Raw genomic sequence first — 23,629 nt, 5'->3', positions numbered from 1 at the left:
TTTTAATGTACCATATATATATAATCTGCGAAATTTCGGTGAGACTGCTAACCAACATAGATTGATTTGATTTTTTTTTATTGGAGCCAGTTTTCCAAAATATCCTCAATTCGAGGATATCTATTCCTCCAAGGGTAATAAATGGTGCTTATTCCGTGCCAAATGTTGCGGAACAATGCTGCTCACTTTTCGCAGCATGCTGTAAATTGTAAAGAATACCATAAACTCTGAGTTGAGTGAGTGTAACTCGAGTGAAAATTGTTTGAGATTTTGGTGTGACCACGTTTAGTATGAAGAAAAATCTCAATAGCGAGACAGCTCGCATAGCGTTCCCTTAGCCGATTTAACCGGTTCGGTTATCGTTGAATATCAATTTAAATTAAGTGCATGAGAACAGTTTATTTGTGTTTGATGGTGAGGAAAGCAACCAAATGTTGAAAATAAACAGAAGTATGGACGACGTCAAGAAAGTGCACGAAAAAAATCGTATGCTCATATTTCTCCTTCAGGACATCTGCAGCATCTGAGCATATTCTGAAATTCGAAAACCAAAATCAGTGGAGAGGAGGGAGAATCGACAAACACCAACACCGTCATAATGCATAGGTATAGAATTTATTTAATTACAGTTATAACATTAACATCTATATATATTATGTATATATGTATGTATAAGTTGCATTTCGCTAATGGGTTCGGTTCTGTTTTGGTATTCGCGGGCTGAGAGAGAGATAACGATTTATCTGAACAACCAACAACGCTATTGTGAACAATCAAAGCAGACAGTTGTCTGGATCTGGATCTGTTAGGAGAGAGGTCGAAAGTGTCTGGGGATCACGCGATCACTAGTTTCAATAGTTTGAAAGAAAAATATAATAATAAGAAGAAACGAAACCAAGTGTAAGAAATAAGTGTAATTTAATCGTTTTTCTTCAAATTAACTTAGGAAATAACTAAAAAGTGGCTTAAAACGTACAACTTATACATAAACATATGTTGAACAGCGCTTCGTATCTGTTTGAAATTTGTTATTATTTGTTTTACTTTCTGTTTAAATGTTTCTTATTGATCTCATCTGATCTGATCTGATCTCATCTCTTTCTCTGATCTCGATCGTTTCGTGTTTGTGTTTGTTTTTGCTTTCGTATAATTAGTTGTGTTATATAATGTACAGTTTCTCTTTAGTTTAGTTTTAAAACATACAACTAAATACGCGCTAAACACTAATTAAACTGTATTTACATTTCATATATCTGTGTTAGATTCTAAATAATTTAAATATTTTACAGTTGTGTTTTGTTTTGTTTTCTTTTCTTTTCTTTTTTTGTTTTCGCTTTTGTTTTGCTTTTTATCTTTTCTGTTTCTTCTTCTTGTTTCATCTGTTTGTTGTCGTCACATAATTTACAAGTGGGCGTGAAAACGTACGTTTAAGTTTAAGGAGTGTACAGAGAGGGTAGTACTATATTGTTTATTGTATAGCATATGGTGTCGTGGGTATGTTTAGGTCTGTGTATGTGTCATCATTGGGCTTATGAGGGTATAAAGAGGGTTCCCCCCGGCCCAGCACCACCGTTCCTTAAACTAGCATCTTACTAAGTTTCACGCGCACAAACTAAAGGAAAATGTATCAACTGAAATATCAGGGACAACGGAACGGAACGCCTCTATTTAGATTTAGTCCAGTGTTTTAATGTTGTGGCAGTGGTGGTGTTGTAATGTAGTATCGACAAAACCAAAAAAGATCCAATAGAAATAAATGTTCGCACTAAAAGACCCACAACGACGATAGTCCGAAATGACCCCCACGTTGTGGGGATTTTGGTGTTAAACAAGGTGGTGCTCTGGTGCAGAGCTCTCTCTCTAAACTTTAAAATATTTGGCTTAACACATATTCGTTTATAATTAAATACTCTCTATATACTCGTAGTGTATGTGTATATGTTGTGTACGTGTACGTGTATGTGTATGGTAATATAATGTAATGTATACGTGTGTATGTAATCGTAGGAAAAGCCTCTGGGCGCATCTTTAAACCTAATTGTGCTTCAAACAGCATTGGCGACAGATCAGACCACACCAGACAGGTAGGTTGGTTGGTTCTTGGGCGCTCGATGTGGGTTCTTGGGTCCATGCCAGGCCTTTCTTCCATACCGGGAGAGTGAGGGCCTTCCATGGAGCCAATGAACCGAATAATGGAAAAATCAACAACAAATTCTAGGACTTTCTTTCTGGCGGAAACTTTGTAAGATGTGAAAAAGTATTTGGGGCACTGTACGGGACGGGATGGGACCCTTGGAGTAGTCACCAATCAAAAAACTTAAACGTGTTAGGCTAGAGAGGGGTATTTGGGGTTGATAGAATCGGATATTCATATTATGTATGGTATGGTATTGGTATGGGTAGTAGTATGCATAGTACAGTAAACAGTTATCATGTTTTAAGCTTTTTTTTCGTTTAACATTTGCTTGTGTGTGTATGTGTGTTCTTGTTCTTGTGTTTGTTTTTTTCTTACGTTTTCTTTCATTTTAAATTAAGCAAAAAATAAAACTTTCTTTTCTTGAGATCAAACTTAACGATACTTTGCAAGCTTTTCTTTTCTTGTTTCTTTTAAAGGATTAAATTAGAGGAAGGTTAAATAATTAAATTTAGACAAATATATATTCATCGTGTTTCGCTTTTGCGTTTGCTTTTGCCTTTAAAGTGTACAAGTGGTTGCGGAAGGGATCTTTTCGCTTTAGCTTTTCGCTTTGTTTGAGTTCTGTTCTTTTGGACATTCTTCATTCCTCTTTACATATTCTCATCTCTCGTTTCTTGCATTTATTTATTCAATAAAGTTTGCATGTGATTTCTGCTTGTTTAAGTTATTTTTGCTTTGCTTTTTGCTTTTTTAAACTTTTGCTTGTTTAATCGCTATTTAAAATTACTTAAAATACTAGAAGAGCGTAACTTGTTTTGTTGGTTTTGTTGGTTGTCTCTGGTAGTTCTTGTGGGGTTTTCTTTTATGTCTGAGGCTGGGTAAGGTGTTCATCCTGGAGTTTTACATAGTCAGAGTCCGGAGGTTCAGCCACTGCCAGTCACTTAGACAGTGGCTATGACAATCAGGAGGTGTGCCAACTCGGCCACACGATTCTTGAGATCCGGAGCGGCACGCTCCAGGTTCTCATTGGCAAAGTCGCAGGCCGGGAAGATGTGCACCACGTAGGCGGCCTGTTCACTGCCCGGTATGGGTATGTTGACAATACCGGCGGCCATTTTCTGTTGCAGATAGGTGATGAATCCGGTCTGTAGGTTCCTCGAGTGCTGCAGCACATCGGCATGGTCTCGGCCGCAAGGCAGGGCCAGCAACATGCAGTGCTCCTTGTCCACCTGTTCATGGGAAAGACACTCGATTATCATCCGATTAGCAACCAGAGCTGAGAGAGGTGCACTCACCTGCATCTTCTTGGCTACTCCCTCCAGCTGCGTCTGCTCCAAGCGCATACGCTGGGCAATTCGCAGCAGCGGCGTGTTGCTCTCCGCCAGGCTCGGCAGCGAGGCACGCGCCACATTCGGATTTCCGTGCACGAAGTGCATTTGAACGGCAGCCTGGTCCGTTTTCAGGGCCAGCAATCCCTGCCACATCACGGGATAGCGTTGCAGCAGTGTCACGAGCGAGTCACCCGGCGGCGGGGCCATTGCTGGCGGTGCCTGCTGTTGGGCGGCCAGCTCCATGCCAGCGTGCAGTACAGCTGCTGGCATTTGCTCCTGCTGCTGTTTGACTGTAAAACGGAATGGAAAATGTGCATCAGTCATGGCTGCTATTCCTGTTCGTGCTCGTGAGTGCAGACACTTACCGACTGCTGCGATCATGGACATGCGCTCCATCTCCCTCTCCCGATCCTCCAGCTGCAGGCTGCCATCACGACTCAGGAACGGACTGACGCTCGCTCCGACAGGCGGTGGCGGCACCACCACGCTGATGGAGGCCGCTGGTCGATGGGCTGGCGGCGGCTCCAGCTGTATGCCGCCGCTCTCGTAGTAGCTCGCCCGAGTGGCCATGTCGCTGAAGTGGGCATGGGGAATGCGCGCATTATGCACATAGACCTGCGCCATTTGTGGAGAGTCTGAAGGGGAACGAACCAAGGGGAATATATTAATGATTTATGAATTCCTCAAGAGCGTTTTCATTTAGGACTTACCCGCTGCTGTGCGATCCTGCGGACTCTGCATGCTGTGAGGAACTGCAATGGTGCGCGGCGGACCACTGCCTGGTCGCCGCAGCTCCAACGGCGGACTGTTGCTGATCATCTTGTCGTCGTAGTCGCCGCTGCGCATCAGATGGTGCTGATAGAGCATAAAGTCCCTGGAGGCAGCCACACCACGATACGTGGCATCGTTCTGCAAGGAATATAATGAAGAATAGTGTTAGTAAAAGGTTTCCTCAAGCTGTTTGCTGTGTGCTCTCTCTCGTTCTGCTTGTGTGTTGGGTGGGTTATTGGGATTACGCTACTTGTATGCTCCACAAGTAAAGCTCGTGCATTACCGGTGTTATGGGCGATGCCTGCTGATGGGCCGGCGGCGGGCTCTGGGTGCGTCGTCCACTGACATAGGCACCCAGATCATGCTGCAGCGTCCACAATGTTAGCAATTTCAAGAGTTTAAAGTTAGTTTCAGGATTAGTTTTGTTTACAATTACACTTGGCATAGGATTAGCTGTGATTAGGAGTGAACTGAGGGAGATGCTTACCAGACTCGTATCGAACGGCGGCACTCCCGGCATGCCTGGCGGCAGCACCAGTGGGGAAACCCTCGGCTGTCCCTGCGGACTGATGTTGGGTATGGCTGTGCGCAACACTACAGAGGATCGAGAATTAGTTGCAGTCCTTTTGCTAGCGATTGCTGGAGTCGCCTGGCACTTACCCGCTGCTGCTGCTGCGACTGCTGCCGAGTTAGCCTGCTGCTGCGCAGACTTGAGCACGACGGAGACGGGCGGCGGACTGCCCACACTGCCGGGCATCATTTGTCCTGCCTGCACCTGCAGGCTGTGCACCACGGGATTCGGCTTGCCGGGCGGCGGCGAGGGCGTCAACTGATGCTGCTGCGGCTGCAGATGCGCGGGGGCCTTCTGCTGCAGCAGCAATCCTGGATGGTTGGGCAGCATGGGCAGACCATGTGGCGCCAGCTGCACTTGCACGCCCTGCGGCTGTGCAGTCTTCTGCTGGTTGGGTGGCTTGTACAGCTGATGCTGATGCTGCACTGCTGCCGCGGATGTGGCAGATGGCAGAACAGTGGGCACGTAGCCAAAGTTGGGCTTTCCCAGCTGCTGCATGTGTCCTGTTGCAGAGGCGGCGGGTGGCAGTGGCTGCTGTGGCTGCGCCTGTGGCACCACTGAAGCCTTTGAGCTCACGACATGCAGAATCTGCGGTGGTGCTGCAGATGTGGCCTGCTTGATGACGAGCGTCTGCTGCTGCTGTTGTGGCATAGGTGCTGCTGCTCCCATCTGCTGCTGCTGCTGCTGCTGCTGGTGTTGCTGCTGTTGTCCCTGAATCCTCGGGGAATGCGGCGAATGTGCCGATGGTGGTGGCACATTTACCAGCAAATGCTGCTGCTGCTGCTGTTGCAGGTGTCGTGCTATGATTTGTGGCTGCAGAAGCTGATTCCCAGCTGCATCTGTGAGCAGCATGTGCCCCGCAACCGTTGGCTGCTTGGTGGGCGTCAGCTGTTGCTGCTGCTGGAGATTCTTTTCCCTGTTCAGGACATGCGCCTTCAGTGGCTGTGGTGGCCGCACGTTGCTCAGCTGCGCATGTTGCAACACTGTGGGCAATGGGTTCTGCTGCAGCACAATCGGTTGCTGCTTTGGTGGCGCCACCAACTGCGGTTGTCCCTGCTGCTGCATCACCAAAGGTGAGGCATTGGCATTGCCCTTGACCAACACGCTGACGGGTTTGTTCAGCAGAGACGCTGCAGCAGCTGCCTCCAGCTGCACGGCTTTGTTACCGCCGAGCGCCGTGATGGGCGCCGCCTTAGATGGGGCCAAAACTGTGGCATTGATCTGCTGCTGTGGAAGCGGCTGTTGTTGCTGGTGGTGTTGCTGCTGATGGTGTTGCTGCTGCTGATGCTGCTGCATGGGTGGTGCCGCCTCACTGCTGCTGCTATTGGTGGGTGCTGCAGCTGTGGCTGCCGGCAGGTTACCCTCCTTGCCCTGTGGCATACCCGCAGTGATGACACCCGTGACGGGATCCACCAAAGCCTTGCTCACAGCATCCGCTGCTCCGCCAGTTATCTTCTGCGTGGCTGCCGGAGCTGCTGTCTGATGCATGGGCAGCCCGCCGCTGGGAATCGACGAGTTTATGGCCTGATACGATTCGATCTCCGCTGCGGCAATCGCCTTCTTCTTGGGATGCTGCGGTATCGAGGGCTTTGGCACGGGCATCACTGGCACTGCAGCAGGAACAGGCACTGGCACGGGAACCGAAGGAACAGCAGATGGCGTGGCTGTTTTGGCTTCAATCTCCTTGCTGTCCAGCTGCGGCATATGTGGCTGCTCGGGGGCATGCAGAATGGGAGTCGCAGGCGGTGCAGGCGACGAGGACTGCGATGAGTCCTCCATCAGGCTCGACAGCGGTTCCGAGATGGTCTTCCTGTCCTTGGAGCGTCGCGGACGACCCACAGCATTCGTGGTGCTCACGAGATCCGTTTTCTTTGTCTGCGCATTCCGTCCGGAGCGGCGTGGAGGCGTCTGTGCGCCCTTCGGCAGCTGCTGGACGAGTCCTGCGGCCATTTGGGTGTTGGTATTCCGCACCACATCCTCGATGATGTCATCCACTGTGCTGCGATCCTCCTTCTCCTGCAGGCGGCGCGACTTGCGCGTGTTGCTCGATTCGCTCGAATTGTCGCTGATGATGGCATCGTTGTGGGGCAGGGATTGTGGCTGCGACTGCGGCTGCGACTGTGCTTGTGCCTCTGCCTGTGACTGTGGCGCCTGCGCTGCTGGTGGCTCCACTTCGGTGCTGCTTTTAATCGACGGCTGCGCCTTGTTGATTGTTAGAATGAGACGCGGCCGCTGATCCTCCACTGGCGGCACCACAGCCGCAATCTTCGGCTTGGGCTCCGCCTCTCCGGAGTCATCGTTGAACTCATAGATGTCCTGGCTGGACCTAGACACACCGGGCGGAGTCGCCTGAGTCAGCGCCTGATTCCGGGCCTTCTTCTCCGCGGCCGTCGGCACTGGAATGGGTGTCACCGCGGCAACAGCTGCTGCTGTGGGTGTGGGTGTTGCCATTTCCATGGACTTCTGCTGCTGCTGCTGCGCGAGTTGCTGCTGTTGGAGCTGCTGCTGCTGCAGCAGGAGATTCCTGGGCGGACGACCTTTCCGGCCCCGCGTCACAGGCGCAGTCACCGGCTTCCTCAGCCGTGTCTGCACTCCATTGTCGCCGGGAGTGATGCCTACGCCAGCATCTGCGCCTGGTGCAGCGCCTGGCGTGGTCAGCGGAAGTCCTCCCTGCTTCTTGGCACCACGCGGCTGTCGGCCACGCTTGCTGGCGCCTCCACGACCCGGCGGCCTGCCCACAGTCGGAGTGCTGGGCTTCGGTGGCATCTGCCGTGTCTCCGTCTCGTCCTCCGTATCGTGATCGTTCACCGAACTGTTGATGGTGACAGATGGCAGAGGAGCAGGAGCAGCAGGAGCTGGAGCTGGTGTTGCTATCTCCACTGGTGGTACCTCCACGGGTGGAGCGACTGTCGGTGGCATTGGCTTCTCGATGGGCGAACGCTTCTCCTCCTTGATGACTGCAGGAGGGTCCAGCTTCTTGATCACACTGTCGATATTCACCTCCTTGGCGGACCAATAGTCGCTGTCCACCTCCTTTGAGTCCTGCTCAATCAGCTCATCCTGCTTGGGCTGCGATATCTTGATGAGATTCTCCTCCGTCAGCAGGGATGATGTGGCACTGGCTGCCGCCTTTGGTGATATTATCGCCGGACTGCCGCTGGTCGTTGGTGTCGGCGTGCGAATCACCGAAACACTCTCCGACGTCTTCATGGCCAGAGATTTCTCCACTGGGTTCTCCTTTGGATTTGGATTTGCATTTGCAGTCGTTTGTTGCGTTGGATAGTGAATCGCGTTGGCTGTGCTCGGTGCTTGTCCTTGTCCCTGGCCTGCTGGCGCTGGCACAATGTGCTGCTGGACAATCATCTGCTGCTTGTTGCTTGGACTCTGAATCACATTCAGCTGCGGCGTTGGGTGCGGCATTTGAGTGGCTCCAGGCGAGGATTGCTGCTGCTGCATCGATTGTTGCTGCTGCTGAGGCTGTGGCACTCTCACCAGCAATGATGGACTGTGCACCATTGGATTTGGCTTGCAGGGCGGACTGTGTGGCAACTGCTGCTGCTGTTGCTGCTGCTGGTTCGGCATGCCGCGTGGTGGATGCTGGGCAAACATCGGTGGCGGCGGACCCAAGTGTGGAGGCTGCTGCTGCTGCTGTTGCTGCTGGGAAGGATGTTGTATCTGTTGTTGCAGCTTCTGAATGTGCAACTGCTGCGCTTGCAGCGCCTGCTGTTGGTTCAACTGCTGCTGCTGCTGTGCCTGCACTTGATGTTGCTGCTGCTGTGCCTGCTGCTGCTGTTGGTTCAACTGTTGCTGTTGCTGCTGCTGCTGCTGTTGCTGCTGCTGTTGCTGCTGCTGCTGTTGCTGCTGTTGCTGCTGGTTCATCTGGTGCTGCTGCTGGAAGTGCTGATGCTGCGCGGGAGTCAGACCCTGCTGCTGTGCCGTCTGTTGCTGCAGCTGATGTTGATGCGCCGGCGTCAACTGCAGCTGATGATGCTGCTGTCCATGGTGTTGCAGTTGTTGCTGCTGCTGTTGCGACTGCTGATGTCCATGTTGCTGCTGTTGCATATGCTGCTGCTGCTGTTGCTGCTGCTGTTGTCGTTGCATCATCTGCTGATGCATAAACTGATGCACCTGCTGCTGATGTTGATGCTGCTGATGCGCTGCCGTCATCTTGGACATCATTTGCGGCGACAACTGTTGCTGCTGCTGCTGCTGTTGCGCCTGATGATGTTGCGGTTGTGGCTGTGCATTCACGTGCAGGTTCTTGTGCGGCGGCAGGCTGCCCAAAGGCGGTGAACTTGCCACCTGGGACTGGGTGGCCTGCTGCGGCTGCACTGTCACCACCTTGCTGATGATTGTCGGGTGGTGTGGCACCTGCATCGGCGGCATCTTCTGCATGGGCATGGGAATCAGTTGTGGCGACGATTGCAGATCCATCAGCGACTTGGGCGATGGCTGTTGCTGTTGCTGGTGTTGCTGGTGTTGCTGAGGCTGTGCTCGTGGCTGGTAGCTGCTGTTTGGCTTACTCGTGGTGGGTGATGTGGCATTGCTGGCCACCAAACGCTGCGTGGGACTGGCCAGAGGACTCATGTTGCCGCCTTGCGGGGATGTCATCAGAGCATGTTGCTGCTGTTGGTTCACCCCTGCCACGGGACGACCTGCTGGACTCAGTTGACCCACCACTCGATTGATGGCTGGTCCGCCCCGTCCCGGCGACAGCAGCGGACTGTGTGGCGATTGTGCCCGTATGCCCATCATGTAACCTCCTGGCGTCGACTGCTGCTGCTGCGGATGGTGGGGGGAGAGTACCATGTGGGGCACCATAAAGTGTGGCGTCTGCTCCGGTATGGAAATGGTCGGTGGCTGCATGATGAGCGACTGCGTGCGCAGTGCCAGCTGTTGGGGCGTCTGCTTGGGCGTCGAGGCCTGCGGCATGCAGGGAATGCTCTGGCTGGGCGTAGGACTCCCAAACGAGATCGAGGGAGACACGGAGCTGCTGCTGTTCGAGCAGTTGCCCATCACATTCGACAGATCCAGATTGATGACGGGCGTGGGTGTCGTGTGTGGTGTAGGTGCCGCTGCAGGCACCGCTGCTGCAGCTGCTGCAGGAGCTTTCGATACAGATACGGTTGGTGGCTGGAGCACCGGCGGAGCGGGTAGCACCGTCTGCACGGGCTGCACCAGCGGCTGCTGCAGTTTGCTGATTGTCGGCGGCTCAATCTTCGCTGGGGAAGATGTCATGGAGCTGCCGCTGATCATCACTGATGGTGGCTTCTGCTCCAAAGATGGCAACTTCGTGATGACCGAAGGTGGACACTTCTTCTCCTCCTTGGGTGGAGATGGCTTGGCCGCTGCTTCCCTGCTGCTCGACATGGACTTCTCGGGCGAGGAGGAGCTCTGAACGGTCTCATCAATCTTGAGACTCGGTCCACTGCTGTCTGCCTCGTCGGGATTCTCCTCGGTGTCCGTGTCGATCTGCAGATCTCTCTCCGACTGCGGCGTGTCCGCCTTGATGTCCATCATGTCCTCGTGCTTCAGACTCTGCACAGCCTTGTTGATCTCATCGGGATCCAGGACGCCTCCGGCACCCACCACAACTGGCGGCTCTGCTTCCGCTTCAGCTTCTGTGCCTGCCTCTGCCTCGGGTTCATCTTCCAGAGTGGCTGGTGGCTCCACTTCGACGGCTCCCTCGATGGCCTTGGCCGCCAAGGCGGCCTCCTCATCGGGTTCGGCCACCACAATGGCCGGCGTCTCCATTTCACTCTCGTCCATGCCGTCCAGCGAGTAATCGGCCGTCGAGGAGGTGCCAAAGCTCTCGCCCAGCAGCGCCGACACGGCGCTCTCCGTCTCCTCCTGGGAGATGGTCACCCGCGACTTGCTGTCCTCCATTTTATCCAGAGGTTTGGTGGCTCCCGGGGGCGAGGCCACCGGTATCTTGGGCTCATCTCCCAAAGGATCCATTAGGGAGCCGCTGTTGAACTCCGCCGAGATGGACTGCACAGCCGACTCGCTGATCCTGTCATCCAGCTGGCCATCGAAGCCGGGAATGAAGATTTCCTTCTTCTTCCCGAGGGCCGCACTCGTCGGAGAACTCTCCGCAGAGGCTGCTGCGGCGGCCGCAGCTGCTGTTGTCGAGGATGTGGGTGTCGTGGCCAGTGCCGAGCTGTTGGCTCCCGCCGCTGGTCCACTGCTCACTGGCGTCTCTGCGGACTGTGTGGACAGCATGGAGCTGTTCGTGATGGTCGGCGTCTTGGGAATGGGGCTGATCAGGCGCGGCTTCTCGCGCGATGGTGTGAGGCTGTCGCTGCCCCGTGCGCTGGTGGTGGGCGTGCTCGGTGGCAGGTTGACTGAGGGATGCACGGGCACCACCTTCGCGGGCGCCACATCCTCGTCGTCATCGTCTCCAATGAGGCAGGGCAGACTCGGCGAGGGCTTGCACAGCGGCGGCGATGCAGGGCGATGATTGGCGTCCATATGATCCTCCGCATGCTTGGCGGCTGCCTGAACGTTCACCGTCAGCTTGCCGGGCGTCGGGGGTGCTGACAAAGCACCCGCAGCAACTCCCGGCGTGGGCACGGATTCCCTGCGCAGCAGCTTCTCCTGCTTCTCCTCCTTGGAGCGCTTCTTTTTCTTCTTCTTGTCCTTGCTCTTGTGCTGCTCCTCCGCCGGCTGCTTGCCGAGTTTGTCCATCGACGATGGCAGCTTCATCTCCACCGAGTTGTGGTCCTCGTTGTCCGAGAAGCGGAACACATCGGCCATGTCCGATCTGTAGGTGTTGGCCGTCGATGGGGTGGCCTCATCGGGCATCATCTTGCTGTCAAAGTCGTCCATCAGTTGAGCCTCCAAGGCACGTCCCGCCTCATCCATGTCCACGCTGTTGTCGTCCTCGATTTTCGTGGCACTGGACGTGGATTGCTGTTGGGCCGCCGCCTGCTGCTGCTGCTGTTGCTGCTGCTGCTGCTGCTGCTCTCGATGGGACTTTTCGCGTCGCTTCTTCTCGCGCTTCTCCTTGCGATGACGCTCTCTGTCCGCGTGCGACGAGGAGGAGGAAGTGCCGCCCGTCTGGCGTGCTCTCTCCACAGTTGGCTGCTCCTCTTGGCTGGGCAATTGGTTCTCCTGGACCTGTACCTTGGCCGAGGGCGGTGTGGCTGGTGGCTCCTGTTTGTAGGTCTGCAGGGCTGCAGACACAATCGGTTCTCGCGTGGAGATCTCCTTGGCGCCGCCTTCTGGCTGCTCGTCTGTGAACTGCGACTCATCCTCGTCCGAGATGATGCCAAAGATGAACTCCATCTTGTCCTCGCCCCGCGTCTTGTCCCGCGTGAGAGCTGGCGCGGAGCTGGGCGTCGCAGGAATGGGCAGGGACACAGGCACAGACGCAGGCACTGGCGAGGCTGCTGCTGTTGTGGCTGCTGCAGCTGCTGCCGCTGGTGCCGCAAGGCTGCTGACGGCGGAGGCATTGTACAGCCTCGTGGAGGAGGAGGATGAGGTGTCCAAACTTTTGGATTTCTTGGACTTTTTCAAGCGGTGTCGCTCCTCCTTGGACAGTTTCTCCAACTTCTCGCCGAGCTCGTTGCTGCTGCTGCTGACAGGCGGAACTGTAGCTGCCGTTGCTGGTGCTCCCGTTGCTGCTGCTGCTGCTGGTGTGCTGCTGCTGCACATGTGTGAAGCTGTGGTGGCAGCTCCAGCGTTGGTAGCGCTATTCCCGCAGCTGTTTGTTTCCGCAGTGAGGTTCCTCAGCTTCTCGCGCTTCTTCTCCTTGCGCTCCTTGTGCTTACGCCGCTCACTCGCCGAAATGTCCAACGATATGGGCAGGACACTCTCTCGCTCGCGCTCACGCTGCTCCCGTTCCACCTTGAGATCCTCAAAGCCATCCACAAACTTGTTGCCTTTCAAATCGGATGTGTGCACATCGAAGATCGACGGCGTGGCTATGGACACAACGAGGGATGGCTGGGGTTGCTGCTGCTGCTGCTGCTGGGCTTCTACATCTCTGGAGGAGGATGACTTGAGGCGCTTCTTGCTCTTCTTGTGCTTCTTGCGCGCCTCCGGGGAGTAGTCCTTGATCTTGCCCGTGCCAGAGTCCGAGTAGGTATTGGAGTAGCCACCGGCAGAGGTATAGAAATCGCCATACTCCTTCTTGATCTCCGTCTTCAGCTTGCGCTCCTCCATCGATGAGTTGGAGTCGTGGCGCGACTTGAACTCTGTCTTCTGCTCTCCCCCATCCGACAGCTGCTCCTGCTTGATCTCCGAGTCCAGTTCCAGTTCCATATCCAATTCCATGTCTGCCTGCAGCTGTGGCTCCTGCTTGATCTGCAGCATCTCGGGTGCCCCGGGCTGCGACTGCGACTCCGAATCGGAGGCAATGCGCGTCGTGTGGGAGTTGCGCTTTCCGTGCTGATTGTGCTTCGTGAAGTTCCTGCGTATCTCGTCCTCGGAGCTGTCGTCCCCATCGCACAGACGACGCAGATTCTGCTGCATCTGGAGCACACGACTGGCCACCGCCTCGTGATCGACTTCGGATCTCGCATCCGAATCGGAGAATATGCGGCTCTGGTTGTGGCTGTGCATCATCTCATCCTCATCGTCGTCGTCGTCGCTGCTGGACAGGCCAATGTGGCGGCCGTGGAAGCTGCTACTGCCGCTGTTCCTGTGATGGCGATCCTCGAACTCAGTGTCCGAGTCGCCGTCGTAGCTGGTGGAGCGCTTCTTCTTGGCCCGCGACTGCTTCAGCTGCGAGAACTTGGCCTTGATCTTCTTCTCCTCCGCCTGCCGCTGCATGTTCTTGCAGCTTCTGGCCTTCACCTTGTCGTACATCGAGACATTTGGACAGTCATCGGGTATGTCGAAGATAGAGTGCTTCTTGGAGGCATCATCCGTGTCGTCAGAGTCCGCGGAGCTGAGCATCATCAGCTTGCTGCGTGAGGATTTCGAGGAGTGGTGCCCCTCATCGGAGCCCCGCGACGACTTTCTGTCCACGCTCCTCCTTCGGTGGTGGTGGTGATGATGTCCACCCTCCCGATGGCCCTTGCCGCTGGAGGTGTTGGTCGGAGCGGAGCTCAGCTCTCCCGCAGAGCCACTGCCAGTAGCTGAGGTGCGTCTATGTGGATTATGATGATGCTCCTGATGCTCCTCCTGCTGCTGCTGCTGCTCCTCCTGCTGATGGTGAAGCTGGAGATGCGAGTGCATGAGCTGCGGCTGCTGCTGCTCCTCATCGGTAAGGATGGACTCGGCCACCGAATGTCGCTTCTTCTCGCGATGATGCTCTCGATGGTGCTCACGCTCCCGCTTGCTCTTGTGGCGCGAGGATGAGCTGCTGCTGTGGTGATGGTGTTCCCTGTCGACCTTCTCTCGATCCCGCTCCTTCTCCCGCTGTGGCTGTGGCTGGGCCTGCTGCTGCTCCTCCTCGCTGGTGTTGAGCAACTGTTGCTGCTGCTTGAATGCTGCCGCCGCTGCTGCTGCTGCTATTGGGAAGTTCGCGTCCATCGCAGCCATCGCTGTGACATCCATCGAGGAGGGAGCACTGGCACTCGCAATGCTCTTGCAGTGATGCTTCTCCCTGCGATGGTGCTTCGAGGAGGAGGAAGAGCTGCCGCCACTGCCATGCGACTTGGAGTGCGAGGAACTGGAGTTTGTCTTGGCCTCACAGTCCTTGGAGCTGCTGCTGTTGCTGCTCTTGTGCTGCTCCTTGGCCACGTCGTGACGCTCGTTGAGCCGCTGGTTCTGGCTGCTCTGACTGTTCTGGCTGGGTATGGGATTCTGATGGTTCTCCATGCGTATCCGCTTCACATAGTCGTCGTGATGATTGTGCAGACCACCGACGCCTCCTGCGTTGCCGCCGCTGTGGTTGCTATCCTGCGAGCTCAGGCGACGCTTGTGGATGCGTGGACCTGGAGAGTTTCTGGAGGACTTCCTTGAGCGATCCTTGCCGGCAGTGGCATTGCTGCCATCATGCGATGGCGTCGCACACGAGGAGGGTGCCACTGCTGCTGCATCGGCGGCATTCTCTTTGTTGTGCTGCCGATCGCATTCAGTGGAGGACACGCTGGGCGTGACATTGTGCGTGTAGAAGCTGCTGGCCTCGGAGCTGGCATCCGTTTTGCTCTTGTGGTATGAGGACATCTCGCGCATGCGGGACATGCGGGACTCTTGGTCCGAGTCCGAGATGGATCGCCGGGAGGATTGTTCCTTCTCTCGGTGATCCCGCTCGCGATGCTCCTTCTCCCGATGCTCCTTTTCGCGCAGCTCTCGCTCTCGTTTCTCCTGCTCTCGCTGATCCTGTTCTCGCTGCTCTCTTTCTTCACGCTCCTTTTGCTCACGTTCTTCTTGAGCCTTGCGCTCCTTCTCCTTATCTTCTTTGGCCTTGCGCTCCTCACGCTCCTTCTCCTCCAGCTGGGTCTTGCGCTCCTTCTCCTTCTCCTCCTGCTGGACCTTGCGCTCTTTTTCCTTTTCCTCCTGGTGGTGTGCCTTCCGTTCTTGATGGGCCTTTTCTTTGTCCTCCGGTTGATGGTGGACCTTTCGCTCCTTGTCCTTATCTTTATCCTCTCGCTCTTGGTGCTTGCGCTTCTCCCTCTCGTGGCGTTCTTTCTGGTGTGCCTTTTCCCGCTCCTGACGCTGCTCCTTCTCGGATCGCTCCCCAGGATCGTCCGTGTCCGTGGAGTCTTCGATGCGTGGAGTCGCTGACTTGGACGATTGAGATGTCGCGGAATTCTTGCGCTTGTCGCCGCCAGTCGTTGCCGTTGAAGTCGAACTCTTGTCGGAGGTCTTTTTAGCCTTTTTGTCGCCGCCATCCAAGCGGCTGTTTTGCCTGCTGCTGCTGCTGTGGGACCTATCTGTGCTATTCGAACGGTTCGCTTGTCCGGTGTGCGACTTGTCCACGCTGTTCGAACGGTTCGTTGTCGTTGCCGCTGTCGTTGAGTGGGACTTGTCTGAGCTGTTGGATCTGTTTGTGGTATTCGACTTGTCCGTGCTGTTGGAACGGTTCGCACTGCTGTGCTTGTCCGCAGAGTGGGACTTGTCCGTGCTGTTGGCTCGGTTCGAGCTGTGGGCCTTTTCCAAGCTGTTGGATCGGTTCGTGCTGCTGCTGTTGGTGCTGCTCTTCTTGTGGGAGTGAGAATGTGAGTGGGAGGAGGAGGAGTGTGAGGAGGATGTCTTGCTCTTGTGCTCCTCTTCGCTGCAGTTCTGTTGCTGTTGGGACTTTTGTACATGTGTTGTTGTGGTGGTGGTGGTGGCTGTGTTTGCTGAGGAACTGTTACCGTTGGACGATGATGTGGAATTGGATGAGCTCGAGGGTGCATTGCTGGAGGTAGTTGTTGTCCCCACATTCGTGCTGCCCGGCACAGAGGCAGACTTCTGCAGCTGTGCTCTGGCGCTGGGCGATTGCGTTGGCAGTGGCTCGGCGGGCACACTCAGACTCTTTGTCAGACTGACATTGGCTGCTGGTGGCGGTGTCTTGGCTGCCGACTGCTGCTGCTGCTTCACCGTTTCTGGCGGTGGTGGTGGGGCTGGCTGCACGGCTGGCGGTGGTGCCGCAGTGTTTGGCAGAGGCGGGTGACTGGGGAACGGATACTGCAGTCCTTTGGTTGCGCCCGATGTGGCTGCTGGTGATGCCGATGCCGAGACAGCGGTGACCGCCGTTGCCGTGGAAATCGATCCTCCTCCTGCTGCTGCACCACTGCTGCCGCTGCTGCTGCTGTTGCTGCATCCAACGAGTGGCTTCACGGACAGTTGTCCGCTTGGCGTGGCCGCTCCCACCGATGGCGAGGGCGAGGGACTGTTGTAAGGAGACATCGAGGCCTGTGGCGAGTTCATGGGCGACAGGCTGCTCAGTCGCTGGAGCAGTCCGCTCGTCGTCTTGTTGGAGCTCGTGGAGTTGGACAGAATCGGCGTGCAGTTGCCAATGATGGGCGTCGTCTTGGTGGCCGCCAGATTGGGCAGCAGCGCTGGCGAGGTGTTGCCACTGCACAGGCCATGCCGCGATGCTGTCGCAGTGGAGCCCATGGAGGTGGAGCCGATGGCAAAGTCCGCACTGCACGGATCGTACCACTGGTTCTTCTTCAGCCGCTGCAGATCGTCGTCGAAGATGGACTTCTTGGCGAGCAGCGACTTGACGATGTCCGAGGGTTGCAGCTCGTCAATGTCGAGGAACTTGTGCCGCGAATTGCTCGCCGAATGGCAGCTGGAGGCCGTGCCGCTGGAGCTGTTGCTGTTGCCCGAGTTGGCCGGATGCGTGCTCAAGCCGCTTAGATTCGTGTGCATCGACAGCTGCCACGAGGGCGTCGTGCTGCTCGACTGTTGGACATGGCTATGACCGTGACTATGACTGTGGCTGGAATTGGTGTTGCTGCTCGTCTGCTGCTGTTGCTGATGTTGCTGCTGCTGCTGGGTGTTGCTGCCGCCGGACCATCGCTCGTAGTTCTCCTCAAAGTTGCGGAGGCGTTCGTCCAGCGAGGGACTCCCACCGGCATGTCCAGGCACATCCGAGTCGCTCGAGTTGGAGCTCAGCGAGCGCGGACGCGCCGGACTGGCCATAAGGCCCAAGGAGGAGCCCGAGGACGACTGCTGCTGCTGCTGTTGCTGCTGCGAGTGGTGCGAATGATGGTGATGCTGGTGCGAGTGGTGCGAGGAGGATCGCCAGTAGCGTGAGGAGGGGCTAGGCAGAAAGGCCGATGACGATCCCGTGCCCAAACCACTGCCAAGTCCTCCGCTTAGACTAGAGTTGCTGTTGCTGTTGTTGCCGCTGGAGGAGCACGAGGGCCCACCAGCTGCCGAGGAGCATCCCAGCAGATAGCTGGAGACACTGCTCGATGAGCAGCCACTGCCTCCGCCACTGCCACTGCCACTGCCAGGGCCGCTGCGATGCTGCTGGATGAAGGAGTAACCAAACTTGGGCATCGGCAGCCACATCACCTCCCTGACTCTCTCCCTCGTCCGTTCTCTCGGCGGGGGCAGGCGTCGGGGCTCGGAGGGCAGCACTTCGGGCCGCTCATCGCACAGAGGCGTACCCGGACGCGATCCGTCCGCACTCTCACCGCCGCTGGCCTCGTGCGAGTGATGGGAATGTAGCTGATGGCCGCGTCCTCGCGAGGCATGATGATGGTACGCCTCATCGTTGGGCGTCACTCCAGTGACTCCTCCGCCCAGCAGCTGGCCACCGCCAGAGCTGCTGTTGTTGCCCATTGTCGGTGGCTGCTGCATGGGCGCCACACGCCGTCGCTTCGCGGCCAGCGAGGCAATCATCATGTGCTGATGCAGCTGCTGCTGCTGCTGTTGCTGCTGATGTTGCTGATCCGAGAGTCCATGGCGAATCGCCGAGAGCGCCGTCAAGGCGCCCACATCAATGGACGGCCGGCGGCAGCTGAGCATCAAGGAGGACGGTGGCTGGTGTCCAGGGAACTTCATGCTGTTGCTGCTGGGCGATGCCTCGGACACTCGTCGGATCTCGCTCTTGCGATTGAGCGGATCGTGTATCACATCACAGTTGGATAGGGTCAAAGATTGCTGCTGCAGCTGCTGCTTGTCCCCCGTGGAGGCATAGGGATCCACCAGCTAAAGAGAGAAGTGGAGTGGAGACTGTGAAATGGAATCCAAGAGAGAGTTTCATAGGCAAGAACTTACCCCTGAGGCATTGGAATGATGATGAAGGTGATGGTAATCCATTTTGATGCGCTTCCTGGGACTGACCACGCCTCCCCCCTCATCACCACTGGACGGGCATTCATCGAGGATGAGTTGTTCTATGGAAAATGGAAGCGTTGATTGTGGATTGCTGCAGCTAGAAAATCTTAAGATTACTTACCGCAACGTCTACGACTGGCTCCTCCCAAGCTTATGCTGCTGCTGTTCATCAGCGTCGACTCCATGGGAGTTTCTCCAACGCCGAGTGCGGGGCCCAGACGTGCAGCAATCACTGGCGAATCGCACCGACTGCCCACTGTGTTGGCTGTGTCCTCGTCGTGCGGCTCCTCTATGTTGCCAGCAGCAGCGCGAAATCTTCGCTGTGTCGCCACATCGTTGAAATCAAAGTCAATGGTGTGCCGCGCGCTCCTTGCCATACGCATTCTCACTTGCGCCATGGCTGCCGGCGACATTGGCGGCATCGACGACGAACAGCTGCCGCTGCTGCTGCTCCCCACCACAGATGGCAGCGTGGCACTGGAGGCGCCTGCCACAGAAGCAGCTGCTGATGCGGCTGCTGTTGCTGTTGCCGGTGCACCGCTGCTGCTGCCGCTGCTCACAATGGCAGACGCAATGCTGGGCGCAGGCATGGCAGAGCTGCCCGAAGGTGTGCTATTGCCACCGCCGCTCGTGGGCGTATTGCCGCCAGTATCGCAGCCATCGTTGGAGTTTGTCTGATGGCGGCTAAACGAGGAGGCACGCGACCTGGACTGCTGCACGGAGGAGGCGGAGGAGCACGTAGAGGATTCATAGCGATTGAAACGCGAAGAGGAACCTATAGAGGAGAGAGAAGATAACCATTAGGTGATGGTCTGATGGTAGATTTAGCTTCACACTTACCCGCATTCTGTTGTTGCTGCTGCTTCTCCTGCTTGTCATAGAACGCATCCTGACACTCCCTGGAGGCAAAGTCCACCTGAAGCTTCCTGCCACGCATGATCGTGCCACGCATATCCTTGACAGCCGCCTGAGCATTCTGCACCTGATCGTACAGCACCAAGGCCAGCTGCCGCATGCGATCAATGCTCACCTTGGTGACGGCGCCAAAGCGCGTGAACTGCGACTGCAGAAAGGACTCGGAGACCTTCTCCCCCACGCCATCGATCCACACACAGTTGGTGGGCATGGATTTGCCAAAGCCGAGCTTGATGCGATTGCTGCCCAGATGCTCGCCGTCCATTTTGCGCATGGCCTTCACGACAGAGACAATGTCCGAATACTGACAGAAGGCGTAGGCGTTGAGGCCCTGCTTCTTGATGTCGATCTCGATGATCTCGCCGAAGCTCTCGAAATGCACACGCAGCTCGCTGGCCGTGATGTCCTTCTCCAGGTTGCCGATGAACAGGGTTCGCGTGGACTTGGGATGGTATTCGTCCAGCTCGGCCTCGTAGGGGCGGAACTCGTTGTCCTCGACGTCGTAGCCCTGGTAGGGTTCCACCTCGATTTTACAGCCGAAAAAGTGCTTGTCGTGGGAGACCTCCAAGGCCTTCTCCACATCGTCGGGCTTCTTGAAGCAGACGAGGGCATAGCGCTCCGAGTTCTGGCCCACGACCTTCACCCACGTGACCTTGCCGTGCTTTTTGTACTCATGAAAGAGACCATCCTTGAGGGATGTGTCCGAGGAACGGGCGGGCAGGTTGCGTACTCGTATCGCCAGTGGGCGATTATCTTCGGAATGCACCACAGGATTCACAGCCAGGCAGGATGAGGAGCCGCCGCCACTGCCACTGCCGCTGCTGCTGCTGCTCGAACTGCTGCTGCTGCTGCTGGAACTGGAACCACAACCGCCGCCACTGCCACTGGGGATGGCCACGGATCCAGCATTGCCACTGGGATTTGAAGAAGTGCCTGAGGGAGGAAAGAATTTGAGGTTTATCCAGGGATATCTAGGGATGCTAAAGGAATACTCACTGTTGACAGCCACCGACTGGAGACTGCGGGAGATGCTACGACCATCTGATGCACATTGGATGCCCGACTGGACCGGACTGGACGCGTGCGAATGTGACGATGAGTGCGACGACGCTGATGAGGAGCTGTGGGAGCTGCTGTAGCTGCTCGGCGAACGCGAATGCGACCGACTTGACGAGGTGGTGCTGCGGCCATGCAGATGATGCTGATGATTATGATTATGATGGTGATGATGGAGTCGCTGGTGTGGCCTCGACGTGGACGAGGATGATGTCAGTGCTAGGGAGCAGGCGGCGGCGGCGGCTGACGCTGATGCTAATGCCGAGGTGGACGTCCCATTATCAACGGCAGCTGCCAGGGCAGCGGCCACATTTAGAATGTCACCGCCACTGCCGCTGCTGCTACCCTCTGCAACTGCAACTGCGCCTGCTGCTGTGGCACCTCCAAGGGATGCAGATGCAGATACAGATTCAGATGCAATCGTTGGCATCGTCGGAGTTGCCGTGGTTATTGTATTATTTAAACTATTATTACTAAAACTATTGTTTGTGATTGTACTTGTCGTCGTCATCGTCATCGTCGTTGCAGCAGCTGCTCCTACTCCCGCTGCTGCTGCTCCTGCTCCTCCTGGCGATTCAGAGCCACAGCGTCCTGTCGCTGCACCCGCTTTAAGCAGCTTATTGAGTTTACTGCCGCCGCTGCTGCTGCTGTTGTTGTGGAGGTGGTGGTTGTGGTGACTCTTGCTTGATCGCATTGCATCGCGATCATCCGCAGCACTTCCCGCATAGGCGACACTGCGATGCACGGCGGTGGTCGCCGCCTGGGCGGGTGATGAGTACGAGGCGGAGGTGGCGGCTGCGGTGGCGGCACATCCCACGAATGGCGCTGCTCCACTGGTGGCGCTGCTGTAATGTAAATGATGCGGAGGAGGATGTGGCTGCTGCTGCTGCTGCTGCTGCTGATGCTGATGATTGATCGGTGAGCTGCTCATTGTAAAGCCGCCGGCTGTACCTTGAGCTGTGGCTGTTGTAGCTGCTGCCGCTGCTGCTGTGGTAGTAGCTGCTGAGGCGCCGGCATTGCCACTGCCACCAGGACTCTTTAATTGGGCCGTTGCAGCAGCGGCGGCTTCGTACCATGACTGCGGTGCCACCACCCGAGGAGTGTTCTGATGATGTTGTATATTGTTGTTGTTGCTACGATCACCTAACGCTTGTGGCGGCGCCGGCGCAGCTCCTGCTGTTGCTGTTGCCGCTGCCGTTGTTGTCGATTGCGTATTACTGGCTGCTGTCGTAGTGTTGTTCGTTTGGGCGGCTGCTGAACCATTCCTGTACAGGCGATCTCTATTCCTCGATCTATCAGTGGCTAAACCTCCTCCTGCGGTTCCTCCTGTGCCTGTTGCGCTGCTAGCAGAAGGACTACTGTTGGCGTTTGCTGACGCTGTTGTTGTTGTTGTTGGCTGGTAATTGTTCAGGCGACTGCTGCGATCGTAATAGTTGTTCCTTTCGTAGCTATTTGTCGGTGGTTCTTCTGTAGACCTAAAATATTAGATCAGAAAGCAAACGAGGGGATTATTATGGGTATTTGGTATTATTTCCACGGCAAAGTACAAGTCTTATCTATGGAGGAATATTTTCCCATCAAATGTAATCAAAATTTGGTTAGCTATACCTCCGCATAATATATTATCTCGCGGTTTTCTCTGCCGAAATCTGTGTCAACTTTTCACTGCTTGTCCCAAGCGCAGCCCCTTTGGCGGGCAATTTTCTATTGGCGCCTATCATGGAGAATTATTTTTCACTTAATTTAATTGTTTCTACTTTTCTTTTCGAGTGTTTTCTTTTGTGCGAAACACTTGAGAGCAAAATTTCACCAAACCAAATAAATAAACGGGCGCCAAATGACGTACGTCGTCTCTTGTTTACGCGGCAAGCAGTACACGCACTCGCACGCACACACACACACGCACAGCACACACAAACAGGCACGTACGCCGCCGCTACATGCACACAAATACTATCACACAACACACACAAAAAAAAAAAAGCCGGGCAACGGCGAGAGCCACGTTCTTTGGCTTCGAAAAACGGCGGCTGCTGCTGTCTGCTATTTCTATGTCTGTAACCGGTTTTAGCTATACACATATATTTTATTTATTTCTTTCTTTTATTTTAGCTTGCTTCTTTTCGTTTCGCTTTGCGTTTTGGTATTTGTTTCGTGGGATTCGCTTTTACGTTTTGCCGCCTCTGCAGTATGACCGCGGAATTATCGATAAAAATCGCTCTGACCCTCAGAAATATACCGAAAAATACTGTCTGCTTGTCATTGTCCATACCTTATTGTAGATTCCTTGTAAATGTTGCAGGGGAGCCTAAAAATGTTGCTCTGCCACATGTGCTACGTAAAAGTGGGGTTTCGTGTAGAATCTACGTAGAATTTAGTTCTGGGATAATTTTGAGAGTTTTAGCTTGGGTAACTTGAACTAAATAGTTTACCAATGCCGACACTACTGATAGTGCAAAACAAGCAGTTTAAACGGTTAAATATGGATGTTGATAAAATGTAATTAGTCTGACCAAAAGTCTGATTCAAATAAATGCACCATTAGGCATTATTTGTAGTTTCAATTTGTAGAATTTTAACTGGAACATTCCACATTGAATATCGCGTGATGCCAACGAAACAATAAATTAACCTACAAACGTAATGTGCTGCTTGCTATCTATGAGCGAGAAAGATGTAGAGAGAGAGAGAGAGAGTGACAGATTAAGCCTCATTTCTACCTGGAACAAAAAAGGAGCCTGGGTTGGAAACAAAGCCATTAAAGATGGTGAAGCCGAAACCAACCCCCAATAAAATAAATTAACGCGCAAAAGGCTCGAAACGAACTCTCATCGGTGCCGTATATCAAACTCCATTGAAGGACAGAACTCAGGACACAGGACGGACTCCGTGGAATGACTTGAGGGTCGTCGTCGTCGTTGTGTTAGGGTCCTGAAATAACGAACCGAAAAACAGGCGCGACCTTTTGCTAAATGTTGTTTTCAAATTCTCATTGTATTTGCTGAAGAAAGAGAACGATCACACAAACAGTACATCTACCATATTCCTCTCTCTTTCTATCCCTTTGAAATATGTAAAATTCCCAAAATGCAAACAGAGCAAGCAGTAAATGTGCGTTGTGTGTTTTTATAGGCTATATAAGCAGATATGGAAAAGTATGGATTGTACAGCTACTAT

General features: G+C 54.7%; 1 protein-coding gene across 1 annotated transcript; it reads right to left on the bottom strand.

The window, feature by feature from the left end:
• Positions 1-900: 900 nt before the first annotated feature.
• LOC117584441 (protein split ends) lies at positions 901-22,798 on the bottom strand. The gene is made up of 13 exons (XM_034273355.1): positions 22,725-22,798; positions 20,393-21,927; positions 19,322-20,329; positions 18,603-19,256; positions 18,422-18,540; positions 9,961-18,352; positions 4,900-9,876; positions 4,727-4,833; positions 4,523-4,603; positions 4,179-4,377; positions 3,834-4,103; positions 3,433-3,758; positions 901-3,366 (listed from the first exon to the last, which is right to left on the bottom strand). Exons 1-13 carry the CDS (start codon positions 22,781-22,783, stop codon positions 3,079-3,081), a joined length of 18,015 nt encoding a protein of 6,004 aa, XP_034129246.1. The 5' UTR covers positions 22,784-22,798; the 3' UTR covers positions 901-3,078.
• Positions 22,799-23,629: the final 831 nt, after the last annotated feature.

Source organism: Drosophila guanche, unplaced genomic scaffold (assembly GCF_900245975.1).
Source record: "Drosophila guanche unplaced genomic scaffold, DGUA_6, whole genome shotgun sequence".
Taxonomy (NCBI): Eukaryota; Metazoa; Arthropoda; class Insecta; order Diptera; family Drosophilidae; genus Drosophila; species Drosophila guanche.
Note: the sequence above shows the minus strand (reverse complement) of the source record. Positions and strands in the feature narration are given on the sequence as shown.